We start from the raw sequence: 20,000 nt of genomic DNA, 5'->3' as shown, positions 1-20,000 counted from the left end.
CAGCTTACTTTTCACTTATACTTTTACTTATTTTAGAACTATTTATTATTCATTAAGTGTTCAGAGATTATATGTATTCTTGCAAACAAAGTGAGAATCAACAGAAATGATCAGAAATGTACAAATTAAAATTATCAGTATTGTGCCAAAATATTTAAAAATCAGTCAAAATACTTTATTTTTAATATTTAACCCATGGCACTGACAGGCCCATTACTTTACAAATATACTTGGCCCATTTTAGTGTGTACTCTTTTTTCTTCAATAAAGCAAGATAACAATTTGTCATGGTAAATGGTAAATGGTTGGGATTTATATAGCTCCTTTGTCCAAAGCGCTGTACAATTAATGTGTCTCGTTCACCCGTTCACACACACACACTCACACACCAACGGCGATTGGCTACCATGCAAGGCACAACATCTGTGCACGGGACAACATCTATGGCCGTAATATAGGGATATAAGTGCTACTGTGAGCCATGCCTGCTGTGGGAGAGACTCAGAGGAAGCAGATCCTCCCGTGATCTTTAAACGGGTAACAACACTGCATAAATCCCCCTGGGGGATTTCGGGGACTTCCTCCGAGCACTGGGACAGGAACAGTGAAGGGACATATTTCCATAACCAGTGGAGCTAAGGGCTCGTTAAAAATAGAGTGATTGAAGGAGAAAACGCTCAGGGCACGGCCTTAGCCTCTGAGAGAGCGGGAGGGAGGGAAAGGGAGGTAGAGAGAGGGATGGAGGGTTGAATCAGGATGAGAAAGAAAGGAGGGAGAAAGAGACCTTTAATTGTTGGAATTGCTGCCTGAACATCACGCCTCGTTGCTTCCTCGTGGGACTTGGCAGCTCTCATGCCAGTTCAACCACATACAGTGGGCTAATCTGTCAGATACTCTGTACTATGTGTGTGTGTGTGTGTGTGTCTGAATGTGTGTGTGTGTCTGTGTGTCTGCATGTGTGTGTCTGAGTGTGTGTGTGTGTGTGTGTTTGTGTGTGTCTGAATGCCAGTGTGTGTTTGCGTGTGTGTGTGTCTGCGTGTCTGTGTGTCTGAATGTGTGTGTGTATTTGTGTGTGTGTGAATGCCTATGTCTGTGTGTGGGTGTGTGTGCATGCCTGTGTCTGTGTCCGTGCATGTGTGTGTGTGTGTTTATGTGTCTGTGCATGTGTGTGTATGTGTCTGCATGTATGTGTGTGTATGTATGTGTGTGTACACATGGAGGCCTGTATAGAAGAAGAGAAGGGCAAATGAAAGGCTTCTTTCTACTCTGTTTCCCCATTTGTTAAATATTCAGGAGGAAAAAAGAGGAGACATCTTTAATCCAGAAATACACTTAGAGAAGTGGAAAAAGAGTACACTGTGTGTGTACATGTGTGTGTGTGTGTGTGTGTGTGTGTGTGTGCATGTGTGTGCATGTGTTTGTATGTGTACAGGTGTGTGCGTGCGTATATGTGTGTGTGCTTGCATGTAAATGTGTGTGCATGTGTACACGTGTGTGTGGGTGTGTATGTGTGCGTGTGTGTGTGTGTACAGGTATGGGTGTGTGTACGTGTTTGTGTGTGAGTGTGTGTACGTGTGTGTGTGTGTGCGTGCGTGTGTGTACATGTGTGTGTATGTGTACAGGTGTGGGTGTGTGTATGTGTTTGTGTGTGTGTGTGTGTGTGTGAACGTGTGTACATGTGTGTATAAGTGTACAGGTGTGCGTGTGTGTGTATGTGTGTACAGGTGTGCGTGTATGTGTGTGTGTGTGTGTGTGTGTGTGTGTGTGCATGTGAGTTTGTATGCGTGTGTCTGTATTTTTCCACAGGAGAGTGTGACTCATGCCGTCTCTGGTTTTCCTCCCTGGAGTGGAGCATGCTGGGTAATGGGCATGGGCTGTATTTCCCTTTGGGGGCATGTGCCCACACACCTGCCTCACGTCAGCTGCCAATCAGCCATAGCGGCAGGGAGGCCCTGTCTCCCCTGACCGCAGGGCTGCACATGGGCATTGTGCGCGTGGGTCTACAGGCCCAGGGCAGCCTGTTCACTTCACAAATCATCTTTTTCTTTCTTTCATTTTCTTTTTTTTTTTTTTTTGCATCATGGAAAAATCATGAACTCATAAGTTGATTGCGCACAGATGGCTTCTCTTATGCTTTCCCAGCGACCAGCAGTTTCACAGAATTCAGTTGCGTAACGTAATCCCCCCGTTGAAACGCGATAGAGCCGAAATGGCGCTCCGTGGCATTAAAGGAATTTAATGTCACACTCAGTGAGGCCAGCAGGCATCGGGCTGAATTATGTATGAGCCTCGCTCCGCGTCTCTTTTTTTCCCGCTCCCTCACTCTCTCCCTCTCTGCGCTGCGGCCTGTCAGCATGGCATCCCTCGTTCCTTTGATCTCCGGCCGTTCCTCCCCCTGTTCGCTCCACCTCCCCCTCTGAGCTCTGTGCTTGTTTTTGGTGTTTAATAGCATCTGCTCTGCAGTGTGGTGCTCTCCCTCTCTGTCTCTCTCTCTCTCTCCCTCTCTTTCGTCTCCCTGTCTCTTTCTGATAAGGGTTTCACTCAGCACCCCACACACATACACGCGCACACACACACCTCAACCACCACTGCAACGAGTTCCATAAGCACCAGCTGTCATCTACATGGCCGACATCACACCTAACCCAAACCTAAACCAAAACCTTACACACCTAATCCTTACCCTAAACCCTACACACCTAACCCTAACCCTAAACCCTAACCCTACACACCTAACCCTTACCCTAAACCCTAAACCTACACACCTAACCCTTACCCTAAACCCTAACCATACACACCTAACCCTAACCCTAAACCCTAACCGTACACACCTAACCCTTACCCTAAACCCTAACCGTACACACCTAACCCTTACTCTAAACCCTAACCCTACACACCTAACCCTAACCCTAAACCCTAACCCTACACACCTAACCCTAACCCTAAACCCTAACCCTACACACCTAACCCTTACCCTAAACCCTTACCGTACACACCTAACCCTTACCCTAAACCCTAACCCTACACACCTAACCCTAAACCCTAACCGTACACACCTAACCCTAACCCTAAACCCTACACACCTAACCCTTACCCTAAACACTTACCGTACACATCTAACCCTAAACCCTACACACCTAACCCTTACCCTAAACCCTTACCGTACACACCTAACCCTTACCCTAAACCCTAACCGTACACACCTAACCCTAACCCTAAACCCTAACCCTACACACCTAACCCTTACCCTAAACCCTTACCGTACACACCTAACCCTAAACCCTACACACCTAACCCTTACCCTAAACCCTTACCGTACACACCTAACCCTTACCCTAAACCCTTACCGTACACACCTAACCTGACACATCTCCGTTGGATGGACACAGAAAAATTTAGTTCAGTAGCACCATCAGCATCCCTCGGGCTGAATCTGTCTCTCTCTCTCTCCCTCTCTCCCTCTCTCTCTCCCTTTCTCTCCCTCTCCCTCTCCCTTTCTCTCCCTTCCCTCTCTCTCTCTCTTAGTACTCAGCACCTCCCTATCCTCTCCACCCCTCCTGAACCCTGCTCAGTGTGTCAGTATAGATCCTTTTCATCCTCCTTACCTCTCTGTCTCTCAAATATCAAATATCAAGTTTCTGGACTGGAAGCTGATTTTCGTCGTTGCCCTGCAATTGTATTACACTGTAAACTCTCTATTTCTCTGTGTGCCTTCTGCTTTCTACAGTGCGACTATTAACCCCCTTTCTCTGTCTCTCTCTTTCTCTCTCTCTGATCTTGCCCTCTCCTTCTCCCAAAGTAGATGTAACGTTGTGATTGTGGTGTTGTGTTAACTTCCTGTCCTTCTCTTCTTCTCTTTTCTTCCCTTTCCGCAGTTGCCACTGTGTCGTGCCGTGTCTAAACTGTCCCTTCTCTGTCCTTCTTTCTCTCCCCAGTGTGTCTGTATACCTTCCCCCTGTCTCTCACTCTCTGTCAGTATTAAATCACTACTAATGTACTTACTGTAAACTGTGTGGACTGCAGCAACTTTATAAGTTCCAATTATCCATAATAAAAGGAAAAAGTCAGCATTAATTTAAAAAGATAGTGGAGTAAATGATCATTTACTTTGCATTCCCTGGCTTCATGTGGCCTTTTGGCTCTTGCTACTTGACCGTATTTGCTGTGTGTCTCCTGCCCCCTTCTTATAACGGTTGAGAAACATCTCCAGATGTCAAAGTTGAAAATAGCGCAAGATCATTGGTTCAGAGCGATGCAGACGGCTCTGGCCAAACTACAGTGAGCTGTGTGAAAAAGAACCTGTTGGAGTCACAGGTGTGTTATTCAATGACTGCTTACTTTACTTTACTACATATATAGATTTATACATCTATATATGAATATAGATAAAATATTCAGAAATAATGAATGCCCAGATATGAAACTCCCAAGTTTCAGCTTGCTCACTGGCAATTTATTTCCCCTCAAAATTTGTATCAGTTTTCCCAAGCTTTTGTTGAGGGCTAAATAATTGGGACCTCATAATATTCCATATTCCAGCATTACTTTTTTGTGGAGACTCCTAATCAAAGATTAATAACCATATTGATTACAAGAGAGGAAATAAACGTGCAAAAAAAAACTAAAAACTAAATAAAGCATGCAAAATCTGAGCAATACGAGCACAAAGCCCATAAAACTGAACTTTATTTTTCTGAATCTGAATTAGCTAAGCGGATGACTCTTTTTGTGAGACATGGACTTGGTTGCTTAATGCTCGGTCCTCAGTCCTCCGAATAAATACTTTGTGTTGCGAGCATTAAGATAATTTATGGTTTTGTGTATATGAAAATGAGGTTTTAAATGAAAGGTGGGGGGGGGGGGAGAGTGGGTGGGTGGCAGGGTGTGGGCCTTGCAAGCCTGACTCGGTCTCTGGGTCTCTCCTCCAGCGCCTGCCTGCCACGCTGCCTGCGTGGAGGTGGATTCCGACACGGAGGCGGTGGCGGGAAAGGGCTTCAAGCTGGGCTGCATCTCCTGCAAGATGCGGCTGGAGGTCCCTGCCACCGCCACGGTGGACTGGTACTTCAAGGCCAGAGACGAGAGCGACTTCACGCAGGTGAGTGTTTTCCTGTCCGCTGCGGAGAGGCTAGGCTACAGGCTGGTGTATGCTAACAGGCTGTCCCGGCTAACCTACATTACATTACATTACATTACATTACGTGGCATTTAGCAGACGCTCTTATCCAGAGTGACGTACAACAAAGTGCAAATCAATCACAAGAACAAGTGCAAAAGTAGACCTGAGAGGACAGTACAGTTCCAAGTCCTAGTGTAAACATACAGAAATATCAGAACCCTTGAAGAGTACAATCAACTTTCAAACTAGCATACCACAGTTGGCAGCTAGAATACAACAACAGCCAATAAAAACAACAATACCTATACAAGTAACGATATCTATACATAAGTGCCATTACAGTCTAAGGCTAATCACAGTGATTGTGAGTTGGGGAGGGAAAGGTGTAGCCTGAAGAGATGGGTCTTCAGTCTGCGCTTGAAGGAGGTCAGAGACTCTGCCATTCTGGCATTCACCGGGAGGTCATTCCACCACCGTGGGACCAGGACAGACAGCAGTCGTGAGCGTGAAGTGCAGGTGTGGCGAGGGGGAGGCGCCAGACGGCACGAAGTGGCGAAGTGGCGAACCTGGCTCTCTCAACCTGCCGCCTAATCATCGCCCGGTGCTACTGCCTAAGGTCACGCTCCCTCTGCACCTCGGCTGATGTGTATCGAGTGTTCTGGTGCAAAATGGCCGCTGTTGCATCGCCCAGCTGCACGTCAGTGGTTGGCTCATCGCTGTTTAACTGATTGAGCTGCGTCTTGTGCTGCTGTCACCCAATGCTGAAACATGTTTGTTTGTGGTGAGTGTGAGACTGTGTACGTTTGTCTACATAAAATGAGAAAATGGGACAGATGGTCATCTCTCTCCCTGCCCGTCTGATAAGGACACAGGCCAGGCCACGATTGAGTGTACTGCTTCTGTTCACTTCAGAGATGCTGGGACATCAAAACCCATAAATTAGTCCCCTTTGTTGGGAAATTATTATTGGAATAATTCAATTTCACATCACTGGACAGCAGCCTCGTTTTAGCCTCATGGAGCAATTGTATATCCATTCCTTTCCTTGGACTAGCACCACTGGGAAAACACTTCCAGATCAGAAAACCTAACCCTGATTGTCTTTTTTTGTTAGACAAACAAAGGAAATAAAAATAATAATTTGTTATTTAGTAGTCATTTGCCTGATGTCTTAGAGGTGTAAGGGCTCTGAACGCCTGATGTCTTAGAGGTGTAAGGGCTCTGAATGCCTGATGTCTTAGAGGCGTAGCAGGGCTCTGAACACCTGATGTCTTAGAGGTGTAGCAGGGCTCTGAACACCTGATGTTTTAGAGGCGTAGCAGGGCTCTGAACACCTGATGTCTTAGAGGTGTAGCAGGGCTCTGAACACCTGATGTCTTAGAGGTGTAAGGGCTCTGAACGCCTGATGTCTTAGAGGTGTAAGGGCTCTGAACGCCTGATGTCTTAGAGGTGTAGCAGGGCTCTGAACACCTGATGTCTTAGAGGTGTAAGGGCTCTGAACGCCTGTCTTAGAGGTGCAGCAGGGCTGTGAACGCCTGATGCCTTAGAGGTGTAAGGGCTCTGAACGCCTGATGTCTTAGAGGCGTAGCAGGGCTCTGAACACCTGATGTCTTAGAGGTGTAAGGGCTCTGAACGCCTGATGTCTTAGAGGTGTAAGGGCTCTGAACGCCTGATGTCTTAGAGGTGTAGCAGGGCTCTGAACACCTGATGTCTTAGAGGTGTAAGGGCTCTGAACGCCTGTCTTAGAGGTGCAGCAGGGCTGTGAACGCCTGATGCCTTAGAGGTGTAAGGGCTCTGAACACCTGATGTCTTAGAGGTGTAGCAGGGCTCTGAACACCTGATGTCTTAGAGGTGTAAGGGCTCTGAACGCCTGATGTCTTAGAGGTGTAAGGGCTCTGAACGCCTGATGTCTTAGAGGTGTAGCAGGGCTCTGAACACCTGATGTCTTAGAGGTGTAAGGGCTCTGAACGCCTGTCTTAGAGGTGCAGCAGGGCTGTGAACGCCTGATGCCTTAGAGGTGTAAGGGCTCTGAACGCCTGATGCCTTAGAGGCGTAGCAGGGCTCTGAACGCCTGATGTCTTAGAGGCGTAGCAGGGCTCTGAACGCCTGATGTCTTAGAGGTGTAAGGGCTCTGAACGCCTGTCTTAGAGGTGTAGCAGGGCTATGAACGCCTGATGTCTTAGAGCAATAGTAGGGCTGTGTACCCTCTGTGGGGGTCACACGCGACGCCCCTTTGCCGTTCCACACGGGGGTTGGGAGGAGGGCATGCTCAGCCCCATATTACATGTCAAATTAATTACATTACATGTCATTTGGCTGACATTTTAATCCAAAGTGACATACAATTGATTTAGACTAAGCAGGAGACAATCCTTCCCTGGAGCAATGCAGGGTTAAGGGTCTTTGCTCAAGGGCCTAACAGCTGTGCGGATCATATTGTGGCTACACCGGGGATCGAACCACCGACCTTGCGGGTCCCAGTCATGTACCTTAACCACTACGCTGCATTTTTTTAAAAACTTCACGCCGCTTGGATTGGTTTGGATAAACGTAGAGAGCGGACCGTCACCATCGCCGTTCTGCTGCAGGGCCCGGCGAAAACCCGAGCCCGTCCGGGCCACAGGCTCCGTTTCCAATGACAACCAGGCTCTGAATCCGCCGGACATGAGACGTCGGTCCCACCCGTGTGGTGCGTGACGGAAAAAGGACATGCGCCCGTGCGGTGGTGACGAATCGGCGGCTCTGGGGCTAGCGGAACGGCGGCAGAGTTGTGTCTCCCTCGCTCCGGTGAAATGGGAGTGATGCATTTATTATGAGGGGGGCCATGCATTTTTCATGACCGGCGCTTTCGCAGTGCCAGCTGCGAGTCTGCACTTCCTGCGATGGAGCGCGCGGGCACTCTCAGAACAGCCCCGCTGTTAAACGGCATTGCCCTGGCGGTCCGCCCTGCTCTGAAGAAACTGTTTTAAAAGACCTTAAACAACAACTGCGGCTAGAACGAGCCTTTGGTTGGACCGATCCACCGTTTTGTCCGTTTGTCCATACTGTCTGACGAAGCCTTTTTCTTCAGTTGGAAAGCTGTGCGAATTCTCAGTGAATGTCTCAATCAAACTATTATAAACAAAAAAAAAAGATGTAAACCACATACCTGTATATCAGAAATGGAAAAAAGTGACCAGATTATGTATGTAAAGTATTAGAAAACAATTTTAAAACAATCATTAAAAATTGTGCTGGCTCCCTTCACATAAATAACCGTAAAAAAAGCAATGTAAAGACAAATCAATGCAGGGATTTGACCTATGACCTTCCAGAAGCTATTCCTGGCTGGATCAGCCTTGGGGGTTCAGGGCCTTTCCTGGGTTCAGAGAGGGGGGTGAGTTGCTGTCACAGTGACCCTCTAGTCTGGTCAAAGATCCCCCAAAGGACGTCCCAGCTGGATAAATAAGCGGATGCACGTGTGGCTGTCGCCTGTGGCAGCTTGTCTGAGACAGCTGGTCTAGTGACTAAAATGACTCCAGGCAGAAGGTCATGTGACACAGAGGCTGAAAGATAGGAGACCACTTTAATGGCTGCCATTTTCTTTTGTCGAATTGCAAATTATTTGATGAGAACAGCCACCTGGTGCAGAACGTGCCTTCTGCCAGCCTTATAGGTACCAGTGGAGTATGAAGCCAGTAGGTACCAGTGGAGTATGAAGCCAGTAGGTACCAGTGGAGTATGAAGCCAGTAGGTACCAGTGGAGTATGAAGCCAGTAGGTATCAGTGGAGTATGAAGCCAGTAGGTACCAGTGGAGTATGAAGCCAGTAGGTATCAGTGGAGTATGAAGCCAGTAGGTACCAGTGGAGTATAATGCTTAGAGAGCTGACCTTGTAACATATAGGTTGCAGGTTGTATTGCCAGCTGTACCCATGAGTTTCAGATTAAGTAACTTGGATTGTAAAAAGAACTGTGGTGCAGTGTCATAGAAGTGCTTACGAGGATTTTCGCTTGTTGTTATGGCTATGTCACCGCACGCATTTCCCCCCCCCCCTCCCCCCCGCAGATATACAGCTACGTGTACCAGAACGAAATGGTCACGGACGACCGCTTCTGGGCTCGGCTGCACTGGAACGGCAGCAAGAGGACCAGTGACCTTCAGGATGGGTCCATCTACATCCTCAACGTGACCTTCAACGACACGGGCGTCTACCGCTGCTACTTCGACCGCACCCTCAACTTCGGCAACTACGAGTACCGCGCCAACGCCACCAAGTTCATCACCCTCAACGTGGTCGCCAAGGGTAGGCCGCAGACCGACCGGCTCGGGGTGGCATTCAGCGCCGTGAAAACATTTCTGCAGTGTACCTTCAGCTTCACTGGGGAAGGCAGTGTGCAAGCACATGCTTATTAAAACTCTCAAATGCTTAAAGGAGAACTTCCGTGTTCTGTGTTTGGCAAACTGATCTGTCCGTTGATTGTTTTTACATTACATTATATTGCATTACGCTTTTTTCCAAAGCGACTTAGAGTTGATTAGACTAAGCAGGAGACAATGCAGGGTTTCGTCAGACACAACTGATGCATTTGTTAAGAACACAGAGCAGGAGCAGGGATTTGACCTATGACCTTCCAGGACTGGCCTAGAGTGACCAGTCCCAGACCGGGGGTGAGTCTCTGTGGCAGTGACCCTTTAATCTGGTTAAAGATCCCCTAAATTACGCCCCAGCTGAATAAACAAGTGGATGTACGCGTGGGGCGGCACGGATGGTGCAGTGGGTAGCACTGCCGCCTCACAGCAAGGAGGTCCTGGGTTCGAATCCTGGTCGGCCAGGGCCTCTCTGTGTGGAGTTTGCATGTTCTCCCCGTGCTTGCGTGGGTTTCCTCCGGGTACTCCGGTTTCCTCCCACAGTCCAAAGACATGCTGGTTAGGCTGATTGGAGATTGCCCTAAAATTGCCCATAGGTATGAGTGTATGAGTATGTGAGTGAATGGTGTGTGTGCCCTGCGATGGACTGGCGACCTGTCCAGGGTGTATTCCTGCCTTTCGCCCAATGTATGCTGGGATAGGCTCCAGCCCCCCTGCGACCCTGGTCAGGATAAGCGGGTTAAGATAATGGATGGATGGATGGATGGATGTGTGGCCCTCCCAGAGCAGGAGCAGAGTAGAATGGGCCATTTCAGAGAGAGCGCTCTGGGTATAATGCCTGTACTTTAGCACTGTGACAGGCAACATTAAACCAGTGTTCCTCTATCCTTCCCTGAACTGGAATTAAACATTTAGAGATGGACTCGTTCCAGCTACTTTGGAGAAGAGCAAGGTTGGGTGTTTGGCGTTTAAAAAAAAACATGCACTGGCTGCTTTTTTGGCAAATCCCTCCTGTGAATTCTGTAAAAAGGAAACAGGTTGTTTTGGCGACACCGAGAGCCCAGATTGGAACACTGTCAAGCAGCAGTGACGTGAAACACAACTGATCACAACACTGCCCATAGACTTTATCAGCTCATCTGCTAGTCCTGACCTTGTTATAGCGGCAAAAAGCACAGGTACCTCGTATTCAGTTGTGTCATAAACACTGCTGTTAGCTCAGGTTCCTGAGTGTCCAACACTTTTACACACACTGCGCGCGCATGCACACACATACACACACACACACACACACACACCATCAAGGCAGTCTATGGAAGATCAGTGATGATTATGCCAGGGTGGGGTGGTTAGGGTCATCGCTGCTGCTGACGTTGTTGCCATTTCATGTGGCTGTGGAGGCCAGGCCTGCTGCAGGAAGGGCGGGGGTGTCCTTGCCCAAGTAAAACTGCTTCAATAGCTTGCTGATGACGTCTTGCCCGCCTCTCTCTCTCTCTGACACACACACACACACACACACACACACACGTATTGACTGCTGATCACACATGCCCTCGCTCTCTGTTGCCCTGCAGCCACCAGGGGCACGGCGTCCATCCTGTCGGAGGTGATGATGTACGTGTCCATCATCGGCCTGCAGGTGTGGCTGGTGGTGGAGATGGTGTACTGCTACAGAAAGATCTCGGTGGCTGGGGAGGAGGCCCTCAGAGAGAGCGCGTGAGTACACCCCTCCCGTCCGCTTCCGTCCTCTCCTCCCTCCTTCATCCCTCGCTCTCCTTCTCCGGAAGACGTTGTTACCATGGGGACCAGTGGCAACAGCTCAGCTGATAACTGACGGGGTGGAAAACTTCCCCTTAAACCGGGGGGGGTCAAACTCCAGTCCTGGAGGGCCGCAGTGCCTGCAGGTTTAACTCCAGTCCTGGAGGGCTTCAGTGTCTGCAAGTTTAACTCCAGTCCTGGAGGGCCTCAGTGTCTGCAAGTTTAACTCCAGTCCTGGAGGGCCACAGTGTCTGCAGGTTTAAATATAGTCCTGGAGGGCCGCAGTGTCTGCAGGTTTAACTCCAGTCCTGGAGGGCCGCAGTGCCTGGATGTTTAATTCCAGTCCTGGAGGGTCGCAGTGTCTGATGGTATTTGTGGTTTCCTTTCAATCAGCAGCCAATTAAGGCCTTGAGAACAAGGTGTGTGCACTCTTTAGCCAATGAAAGACTTGAAGGAAAGAAAATGTATCTCTCATGCTGATTATTGGTCGCAGTCTGATTGCGTGGGGGGTTGGACCCAAAATGCACGACTCCAAAGGGGGTGAAATAAAGTCCCGTCAGGGCTTTATTCAGGGAATGTCCAGTGAGCGTAGTCAAAAAACAGGCAATGTTCAAACATGTAAAATCCAGCCGAAACCAAAGTACAGTACCGAGGGAGAAGGCAGTCTCTTAATCGGTACACCATGCAAAAAAGTCCAGTAGCCAGGAAAGCTGTCAATGGGGCAGAAGTACAGGTGGATGGTAGGCAGGGTCAGGGTCGATGACGGCGCAAGAGTCAAGACCGAATTCTGCCCCGCGGGGTAAAAGCACAAAGACAGCAGGCAAAGTTGTGGTACAGGCAGGTAATGGTCAACAAAACAGAAGTCAATAATTTTTGGTCAATAAACAGGCTTGGATCGTAACCGGTAGACAATGAGGGGGGGGGGACAAGTTAACGAGGTAATTAATAATCGTTAGTAATAAACCTATCCTGCCCTAGCATTAGTAAATTAGTAAATTACATGCACAAGAAACGTAAGGTAACATGAACACATGGTTAGAATGTTAGTATTACCCAATCCTGATCTAAAGTTAGTAGATTAGTAAGAAGACAAGGGAAATTGAAACAATCAGGGAAGCGCGAGTGACAGAAAGGGAGAGAGAGAAAGCAGGAATGCAAGGTTTGCAGAAAGACACAAAAAAGTGTATGCTAAACAATGACCACATAACATGAAACAAACATAAATTGTGACATAGGTTTGCGAAATTATGACAATAAATTATATAACATGACATGGCAAGACTAAGAAATAAATGGTAACAAGAACCAAACATGAAACATAACATGACAATGAATTCGCCGGATCCTCAGATCCTCAGATAAGGCCACAGCGACCCAGCTCTGGAGCTCTGCCCTCCTCCTCCTCCTCGCTCTCTCCCTTCCTCTTCTTGGGCTACGCTGAAGGATGTTTGGTCCTATGTCTGTGGATGTTCCTCTGAGAGAGCGCATTCATTTTGTTCCTTCTGAGGCCGGAGTCGCCCCAGGAGCAGGGTGTACGTGCACGCAGAGGTTGTGCGTCTGCTGGCTTTCTAGCCTCGATGTGGAAACTGGTGGCTTGCTGCCAAAGGCCCCAATCTATGGGCACGGGTGCCTAAAGCCACGCAGTCTTCCATCTGCTCTGCTTCTGCTGTAATCCCATCCTCAGAAACATAAAACTCTGCTTGAGTGAAACTCCAATAGTCTGTGCTAACTTCTATGTGGCTCACTTTTGCCCCTTTCTTTCCTTCTGTTTCTCTCTTTCTCTCCCTCCCTATCTCACGCTCTCTCTCACTCCCTCTCTCTCTGTCTCTCTCTCTCCCCCCTCTCTCTCTCTCCCTTTTGCTCTCTCTCTCTCCCTCTCTCTCTCTCTCTCTCTCTCTCAGAGCGGAGTATTTAGCTATCGCGTCGGAGAGTAAGGATAACTGCGCCGGCGTTCAGGTGGCGGAATAGCACAGGTTCGTTTTTCCCCGCGTCTCTCCCAATGCTGTCCGTCTATTGGTGGACGTGTGCTCACCCAGGATCCTGTGTGTTTTATCGATGTCCCGTTTTACAATTCCAGGGCCATAAAAGGGGCCGCCGCTACTACTGCCTCGTCCCCAAATTTCACCTCCCCTCGCCCCGAATCGAGTCCTCACCACCCCCCAACCGCCCCTCTCATCACTCAGTGAATACAATGTGAAAAGGAAGAACCCTTCCCTTTTCCAGCTATCAACAGTGACTAAATCAAGCAAACAGGAAGATTTTCATTGAATCTGTGGAAAATGTATTGCCACAGAGAATAATAATGCTGACAACTAAGGGCAAGAAAGGACCTTTGAAGAAACAAAGACTTAGAATAGCATGCTCGTGTAAAACATGTATGTAATATTGAATATGATATGTATATATAATTATGTACACATCTTGAGAATATATCTTGTTACATTATATAGGTCTATAAGAGATAATATGAATATTTATCGGTGTAAATGCACAGCACTCTCTCTCCATCGATGTACCCAGAAATTAGCTGGCTTCATATGTACGTTATCATCCTGCTGTGTAAAGTGAACTCAGCATCAGTTAGGATGCTGTAGAGATGTGTAGAAGAAGCTTATAACAGCATCTTAAGTCCACACATCGGTGGTGTTACCGGCTGCTTTTGTCAAGTCTTCGACAGCGCTACTGGAAAGTAATCGGATAGGTTAACGCATAAGCTAGATCAGAATTGTAAGTGACTACTAGGAAAACATTTCTGCAGAGTTTATCTGCACGGTGGAATTGCAGAAGCTGCAAGCGAGAGGGATGCTACGTGAGAGGGTGGGTTGGAAGGTCCACTGGAATAATGACCTGTATTTACTGCATCACCTCTCACTCCTGAATAACAGGGCTATCCTTCCACGGACAAAGCACTGCCTCGCTACCTTCTGGAAGCATTGCAGCGGTATTCAATGTTGTTGTCTTTTTTTGTTTTTTAAACACACCCATCTTTGTGAAAAATAGACCCGTGTGCACCGATCGTATGGGACTCATGTGACGGGGTCCTGGTAATGAAATTGATGAAATCGTTTACCGAACGCCGTGCTTCTGTATGTGCTGCTGCATGGTGCATGCATTTCGTCATTTGTGTGTAATCACAGAACACCTACAGCTCTTACCTGTTAAAAATACATACCTGTAGCTTCTGGACCATGAAGACGAGCGGAAAGGGAAGTTAAAGCTGCATTCTCTTCCGTGATATGACCTAGGACCAAGAAATCATTTTTCACCATATTGGCAGAAAAGGAAAACACATATTCATAGAAGGAAATATTCATTGGCGCTTCTTTAACCCCCAGTACTCCCAGTTTAGCAGCGCTTTATAACGAAACGTAGGTTTATTGTGAGAAAAATCCCCATTAAAATGTCTATATGTGCGTGAGTCCGAATAAGTCCCAAATCCATGGCTTAGATATGCAAAACTTGGCCTCGGAGATGAGTCGTGTGGTTGGCAAAACACTGTGAGTCAGAAATACATTAAACTGTATCCCTGCTGAATTTATTTATAACTGTGAGAAAACACAAATGCCTGTATTCATGAAAGCCAAAAGGACTGACATGTTTCCACACCTGAGGGTGGAGAATTCAGAGCGTTTCATTCCCTCTTTAGCACGGCTGCACAACCCTGTTCCTGGAGTCCGTCCTGTCTCAAAACCCTAACAGAGCACCCCTTACCCAGCAGCATGAGATCTCTTTGAGCTGCTTATCTGTAGAACCAGGTGAGCCTATTTATCATCGACAGGAAGTGTTGAGGGCGGCACGGATGGTGCAGTGGGTAGCAAGGAGGCCTCTCTGTGTGGAGTTTGCATGTTCTCCCCGTGTTCGTGTGGGTTTCCTCTGGGTACTCCGGTTTCCTCCCACAGTCCAAAGACATGCAGGTTAGGCTGATTGGAGAGTCTAAATTGCCCGTGGGTATGAGTGTGTGAGTGAATGGTGTGTGTGCCCTGCGATGGACTGGCGACCTGTCCAGGGTGTATTCCTGCCTTTCGCCCAATGTATGCTGGGATAGGCTCCAGCCCCCCTGCGACCCTGTTCAGGATAAGCAGGTTAGAATAATGAATGAATGAATGAATGGATGGATGGATGGATGGAAGTCTTGACGTGAAGGCAGATCACCAGGAACAGGGCTGGCTGGGCCTGCTCTTAAGTTTAAGAATGTGGCTTAAATTAATGAATGTACTCAACCTGTAAAGCAAGAGAAAGTAAAGGTTTAGGATGGTGTCATTGTGGAAAATAATGAAGGATCGGTGTTCCTCCGTTTTTGGCAGAATCTCATATGAATTAACATCCTCTCTAATTATCAAGTGAAACACATGGCCAATGGGAACTTGAGTCAAGAAGCCAAATTAAAAGACAAAACCACAATTGCTGCATGTTATATTCTACTTAACAGACATTAGTAGGGCAGCTGATTCATTGTCATCTGAAGGCATTAAATATGCATTCCACATCCCATTAGACAAATGCACAAATATATAATTGATGCTGTGCTAAATACAGGAGTAAGCAGATTCACGTATTACTCAGCCTTATAGCTGTACTGTTTATGGGAGTTCAAAGTAATTATTCATCTGTGTACTTATGGGAAAAGTGCTGAGCATTAGCAAGGAATACCACCTCTCCTGAAAGGTATAAAAAATACTGAAGCAGCTGAATCTCAAGGCTCATGAGGTTTATTTTGCAGCACAATCTGCACCGTTCCGGGTTAGTAAACCTTTTATATCTGCAACAAAGGTCACATGCCCGCCCCATGTCCGGGTTTCCTAGCAACCATGCAGGCCATCTCTGTGCCTGAGACCGCGAGACTGAAAGGCCAGTAGGCGGTACGGTCACCCGGGTTGGGGAGGCTCCAGTTGGTTTGCGTCTCATTGCCCTTTAGTGACCCCTGCTGGTGTGCTTGATAAAGCTGAACATGAAGCATCTTCCTCTAACTCGCCCCTGTGCCAGCTTGGCTTGTGAGCCACAGTGTGGGGAAAAAAGACAGCTGCTGACATCAAATACTTCAGCTTTTCTATGGCCACCAGCATCAACTGACTGCAGCTGGGTCCAATTGGGGTGTTCCAAATAGCAAGAGAAAATTGGGTGGGAAAAAAAAGAAGAAAAAAAGAAATATTGCAAGTTTTCAGTGGGTATTTTTCCTCACTTTAAGCCAATTCTTAAGAAAGCTATTCATGAATCCAGGTTATTGGTTTAATTAGTATGTATGTGTGCGTTACAAGGCCAGAGTGTTCTACGCCCAGAAATATTAGGCTATGCAATTCTTGCAAACCAAAGGAAATCGTTGATAGTTCTATCACTGATATCAGATTGAGCAACAAAAGTACACTTATGTGACTTAAGCAAATGCACCATTGGTAACTTTCTTCGTTTGACTATGTAGCAGATCTGACTGAAATGTTGCACTTGGTCCAACTGATGACATTATACAAACTGTTAATTTTCCAGTTTCCCCGTTCCCTTTTCCCCAGAGTACTCCCCCCTGAGGAAATCCAGTTCATAGCTTACATTTTGTTAAAATGCCTACACTGATAATAGTACAACCCTGCTGTAAAATCCAGCTTGAGAACTGAACTGTTCAAGCTGGGTTTGAGCTGGTCAACCAGCATGGCCAAGCTGGTCATAAAGCCGGTCTCGCTGGGTATGAGCTGGTCAAACAGCTAAACCGTGTCGAGCTGGGAGCTGGTCTGAACTGGTCAACCAGCTACCAGCTGTTTCAAAAGCTAGCATCAGCAGTTCTTTCAGCAGGGCAGACATTTGCATTGTTTGTTTGTTACCATGGTTTCCAAAGCTACTCACAGGTGACAGTGTTTCCCGTTACCATGGGAACATCCTCAGGCAGCCATTTCCCGTTGGTTATACTCTGTGACAGCACTTCACTGCCTGACCAACTGGGGCTTACCTTCAGTAGCACGACACTGCCAAACTGACAATGTCAAGTTTTTAAAGGGGGGATGGAGGGTGTCCTTAAAATGTTTTTTTTTTAAACGACGGGGGGGTCACTGGGAGGTACACTTCCCAGGACTGAGAGACAGGGATGGGGACAGGGGTACAAGACAAAGGTTTTACACATCAGTGCTGTACAGTACCTTTCAGTACAGTTCTGGAATATTCTCATCCACACCAATCACGTTGTTGATTGGCGGTAGGTCACTGGCTCACCGTCTCAATTTCACACTTTGTGAACCAGCGATAACAGTGTTAACTGCGGAATAGGTTACTTCGGTCCGTTATCTCGATTCCTGTGTGAATTAATGTTACCGTGTTCAAAATGGCATCCTTTAATTGAAGATTGGCTCTGTGTGATAACATATCAAACACCTCTGTCCACTGGCACTTTGTGGCAATACATGCTTTTAACCGTCTTTACTGAAAAAACGAAAACTGCTACTCTTACGTCTAAATGCACACCCTTTCTGCTGTGAAGGAATTCAGTAATTATGTGTTGGTGAAACAGTCCCACAAAGCAACTTTGCAATGCAAGTAATGCACTCAAATCAATTTCCTCCATTTTGGACAGGATTCAGTTTTGCACTTGGTATGTAGATGTGGAAATGTTGCTTGCCCAAAAACATGTAGAAATAATAAAAAAATTAAAACAACATTACAGCGGTGTGCGTTTGGTGTTTTCCATGTTTGTCTTCTCCATCTTTTACTTACTACCACGAAACACATTGACCAGACATGACTAATCAATCATACACACAACACATCGACCAGACGTGGCTAATCAATCATACACACAACACATCGACCAGACATTGCTAATCGATGATACACACACAACACATTGACCAGACATGGCTAATCAATCTTAGAACGGAGGATAATGTTGACGAAGCTGTGGATATGAAGCTGGTGTCGGTGCACTATTGAGGACAGCGATGGGTAGCAGGACGCCCTGCCCTCCTTTTCGTGTCACTGTGATACACGGACAGGAGGAAAGAAGAGGGGCTGCAGACAGGGACAGGATCACAGTACGGTGAGCCTCAGGGCAGGCCGTCGAACACTCGAACACACGACAGCCCGCACCACACGCACTGGGATCTTTCCAACCCTCGCTCCTGACCCGGAAATCCACCCAGGTCCGCCATCTCGAAGGACGTTCCCTCCCATTAAGTGTTCCTTCCAGGAGCTAGAAGTTTTTGAGTCTGGAACTCCAGAGCTTTCCGCTGAGCCAGGAAATATCCACTCATCCTCAGGGGAAGTATTTTTTCGGAAAGCGCGACGTATAAACGATCGACCCCTCCCCAACTACCACCTCCGTAACTGACGTTTTGAAGGAGCATGAACATTCTATTCTTCTCATTCACGTTTTCTCGATTTCCCCCCATCTCAACTTCTTTTTCTTTCATCTATTCCTAGCCTCTCCCGATGGGTGGAGCTAGGAGTAGGAAAAAGCAAGGAAAAGTGTTCGGAATGAGCGCAGGGGATACCACCAATCACCACTTGGCATTCTTCTACTTGTGCTTACGTACGCACTCCCAATTGGTGGAGCTCATGTGCGGAGCCTGTGAGGAAGGTGACGGCAACCCATCCGTGGTTAATTATCCCCGACTCTGCCCAGGTCACGTGACCCACAACATGCTGCTCCTGAGCTGGGCATTCCACAACGCCAGGCCAGCCGAAAAGGTACACTGGCCCTGCCCGGGGAAAATGAGCAGGTACAGTATATCCCAGGGATGCATCTTTATTTATTTATTTCAGTTTATTTTCTTGCAGAACGGCTTACTTTGAATCTCTTTTTAAAATATAATTTTGGTGCCAAACTTGAGCTCTGAACATCTCGATTCCCCACAAAATTTGGAATGAGCAGTTAAGAATGTATACAGTAGGCGCATTTATGTGCAATCTTCATTGCCGATTTGGGCACCGGATCTACCCGTGGGTGTCGCTGGGGAGATGGAATGCAGAGCCCTGACTGAGCCCGACTTTCGGTAACGCGATCACCAATGACGCATCATCGAACCGGGCAACCGGCCACGGTTTAACTTCACACACTGCATTCATTCCGCTGGCCTACGGGGGCAGTTCACTGTAAGCACCTGTCATTAGCGGCGCGCCTCTCTGGTGTATTTGCCAAGACAGGTCTGTGCGACACGCATTTTATTATCCCCAGCTATTCCCAGAGGCACCACAGACATCATCATCAACATATCCACCAATCCCTTTTCTCCCGTCGTTCAGCTGGTCTTTACCAACATACACTGCGATTGGTGGATATCGGTTACAGGCAGTAATGGAAGATCACAAGTCGTAGTTCCATTATACTCCCCCATTTTTCCGTGACCTCACGCAGAACCGCTACACAACAACCGCTCAATTAGAGGAACACCACTTCCACACCAGAGGCACAGACACGCAGAACAAAAAAACAGCCACACGGTCGTCCTTCTGTTGCATATTTTAGACTTACTTCGTAGCACAGCATCTGGAACAATCAAACCTTTATGGTACAGTACAGTACATTCGTCCCGCCCCTCCATCCCGCCCCCAAATAAATATGGCTTTGATCAGTGGCGGACAGGCCACGCCCAGCAAGGCCCCACACGCTGACACAGATGATCCTCGGCACAGGAGGGGGGGACCCACGGAGGAGTGACCAGGGGGAGAGAGCAGTTGGAAAAAAGAGGAGTCTGTGTGAGAGTGAGTGTGCGTGTGTGTGTGTGTGTTCCTGCATTGGTGGGTGGCTGCGCGTGGGCATGTGCGTGTGTGCGTGCTGTGTGCATGTGTGTGTGTGTGTG

The 20,000-nt window shown here is 47.6% G+C and overlaps 2 protein-coding genes across 6 annotated transcripts in view; one reads left to right on the top strand and one right to left on the bottom strand.

Annotated features, from left to right (window-relative positions):
• Positions 1–17,863, top strand: part of scn1ba (sodium channel, voltage-gated, type I, beta a) — a 23,851-nt gene extending 5,988 nt beyond the window's left edge. The window contains exons 2-6 of the mRNA XM_061256655.1: positions 4,929–5,095; positions 9,163–9,400; positions 11,040–11,181; positions 13,125–13,196; positions 13,301–17,863. Of these exons, the coding sequence (XP_061112639.1) occupies positions 4,929–5,095; positions 9,163–9,400; positions 11,040–11,181; positions 13,125–13,191 (614 nt within the window). The 3' untranslated portion in view covers positions 13,192–13,196; positions 13,301–17,863. The remainder of the gene's footprint in view (positions 1–4,928; positions 5,096–9,162; positions 9,401–11,039; positions 11,182–13,124; positions 13,197–13,300) is intronic.
• A 1,785-nt stretch (positions 17,864–19,648) lies between these two features.
• The window catches only part of gramd1a (GRAM domain containing 1A), a 39,720-nt gene continuing 39,368 nt past the window's right edge, over positions 19,649–20,000 (bottom strand). For all 5 annotated transcript variants that reach the window (XM_061241325.1, XM_061241353.1, XM_061241344.1 and 2 more), the window contains one exon: positions 19,649–20,000. This exon is cut by the window's right edge and continues 1,601 nt beyond it. The gene's annotated coding sequence lies outside the window, so the exon portion shown is untranslated.

The sequence above is a fragment of the Conger conger genome, chromosome 1 (genome assembly GCF_963514075.1).
Source record: "Conger conger chromosome 1, fConCon1.1, whole genome shotgun sequence".
In the NCBI taxonomy this organism is placed as follows: domain Eukaryota; kingdom Metazoa; phylum Chordata; class Actinopteri; order Anguilliformes; family Congridae; genus Conger; species Conger conger.
Note: the sequence above shows the minus strand (reverse complement) of the source record. Positions and strands in the feature narration are given on the sequence as shown.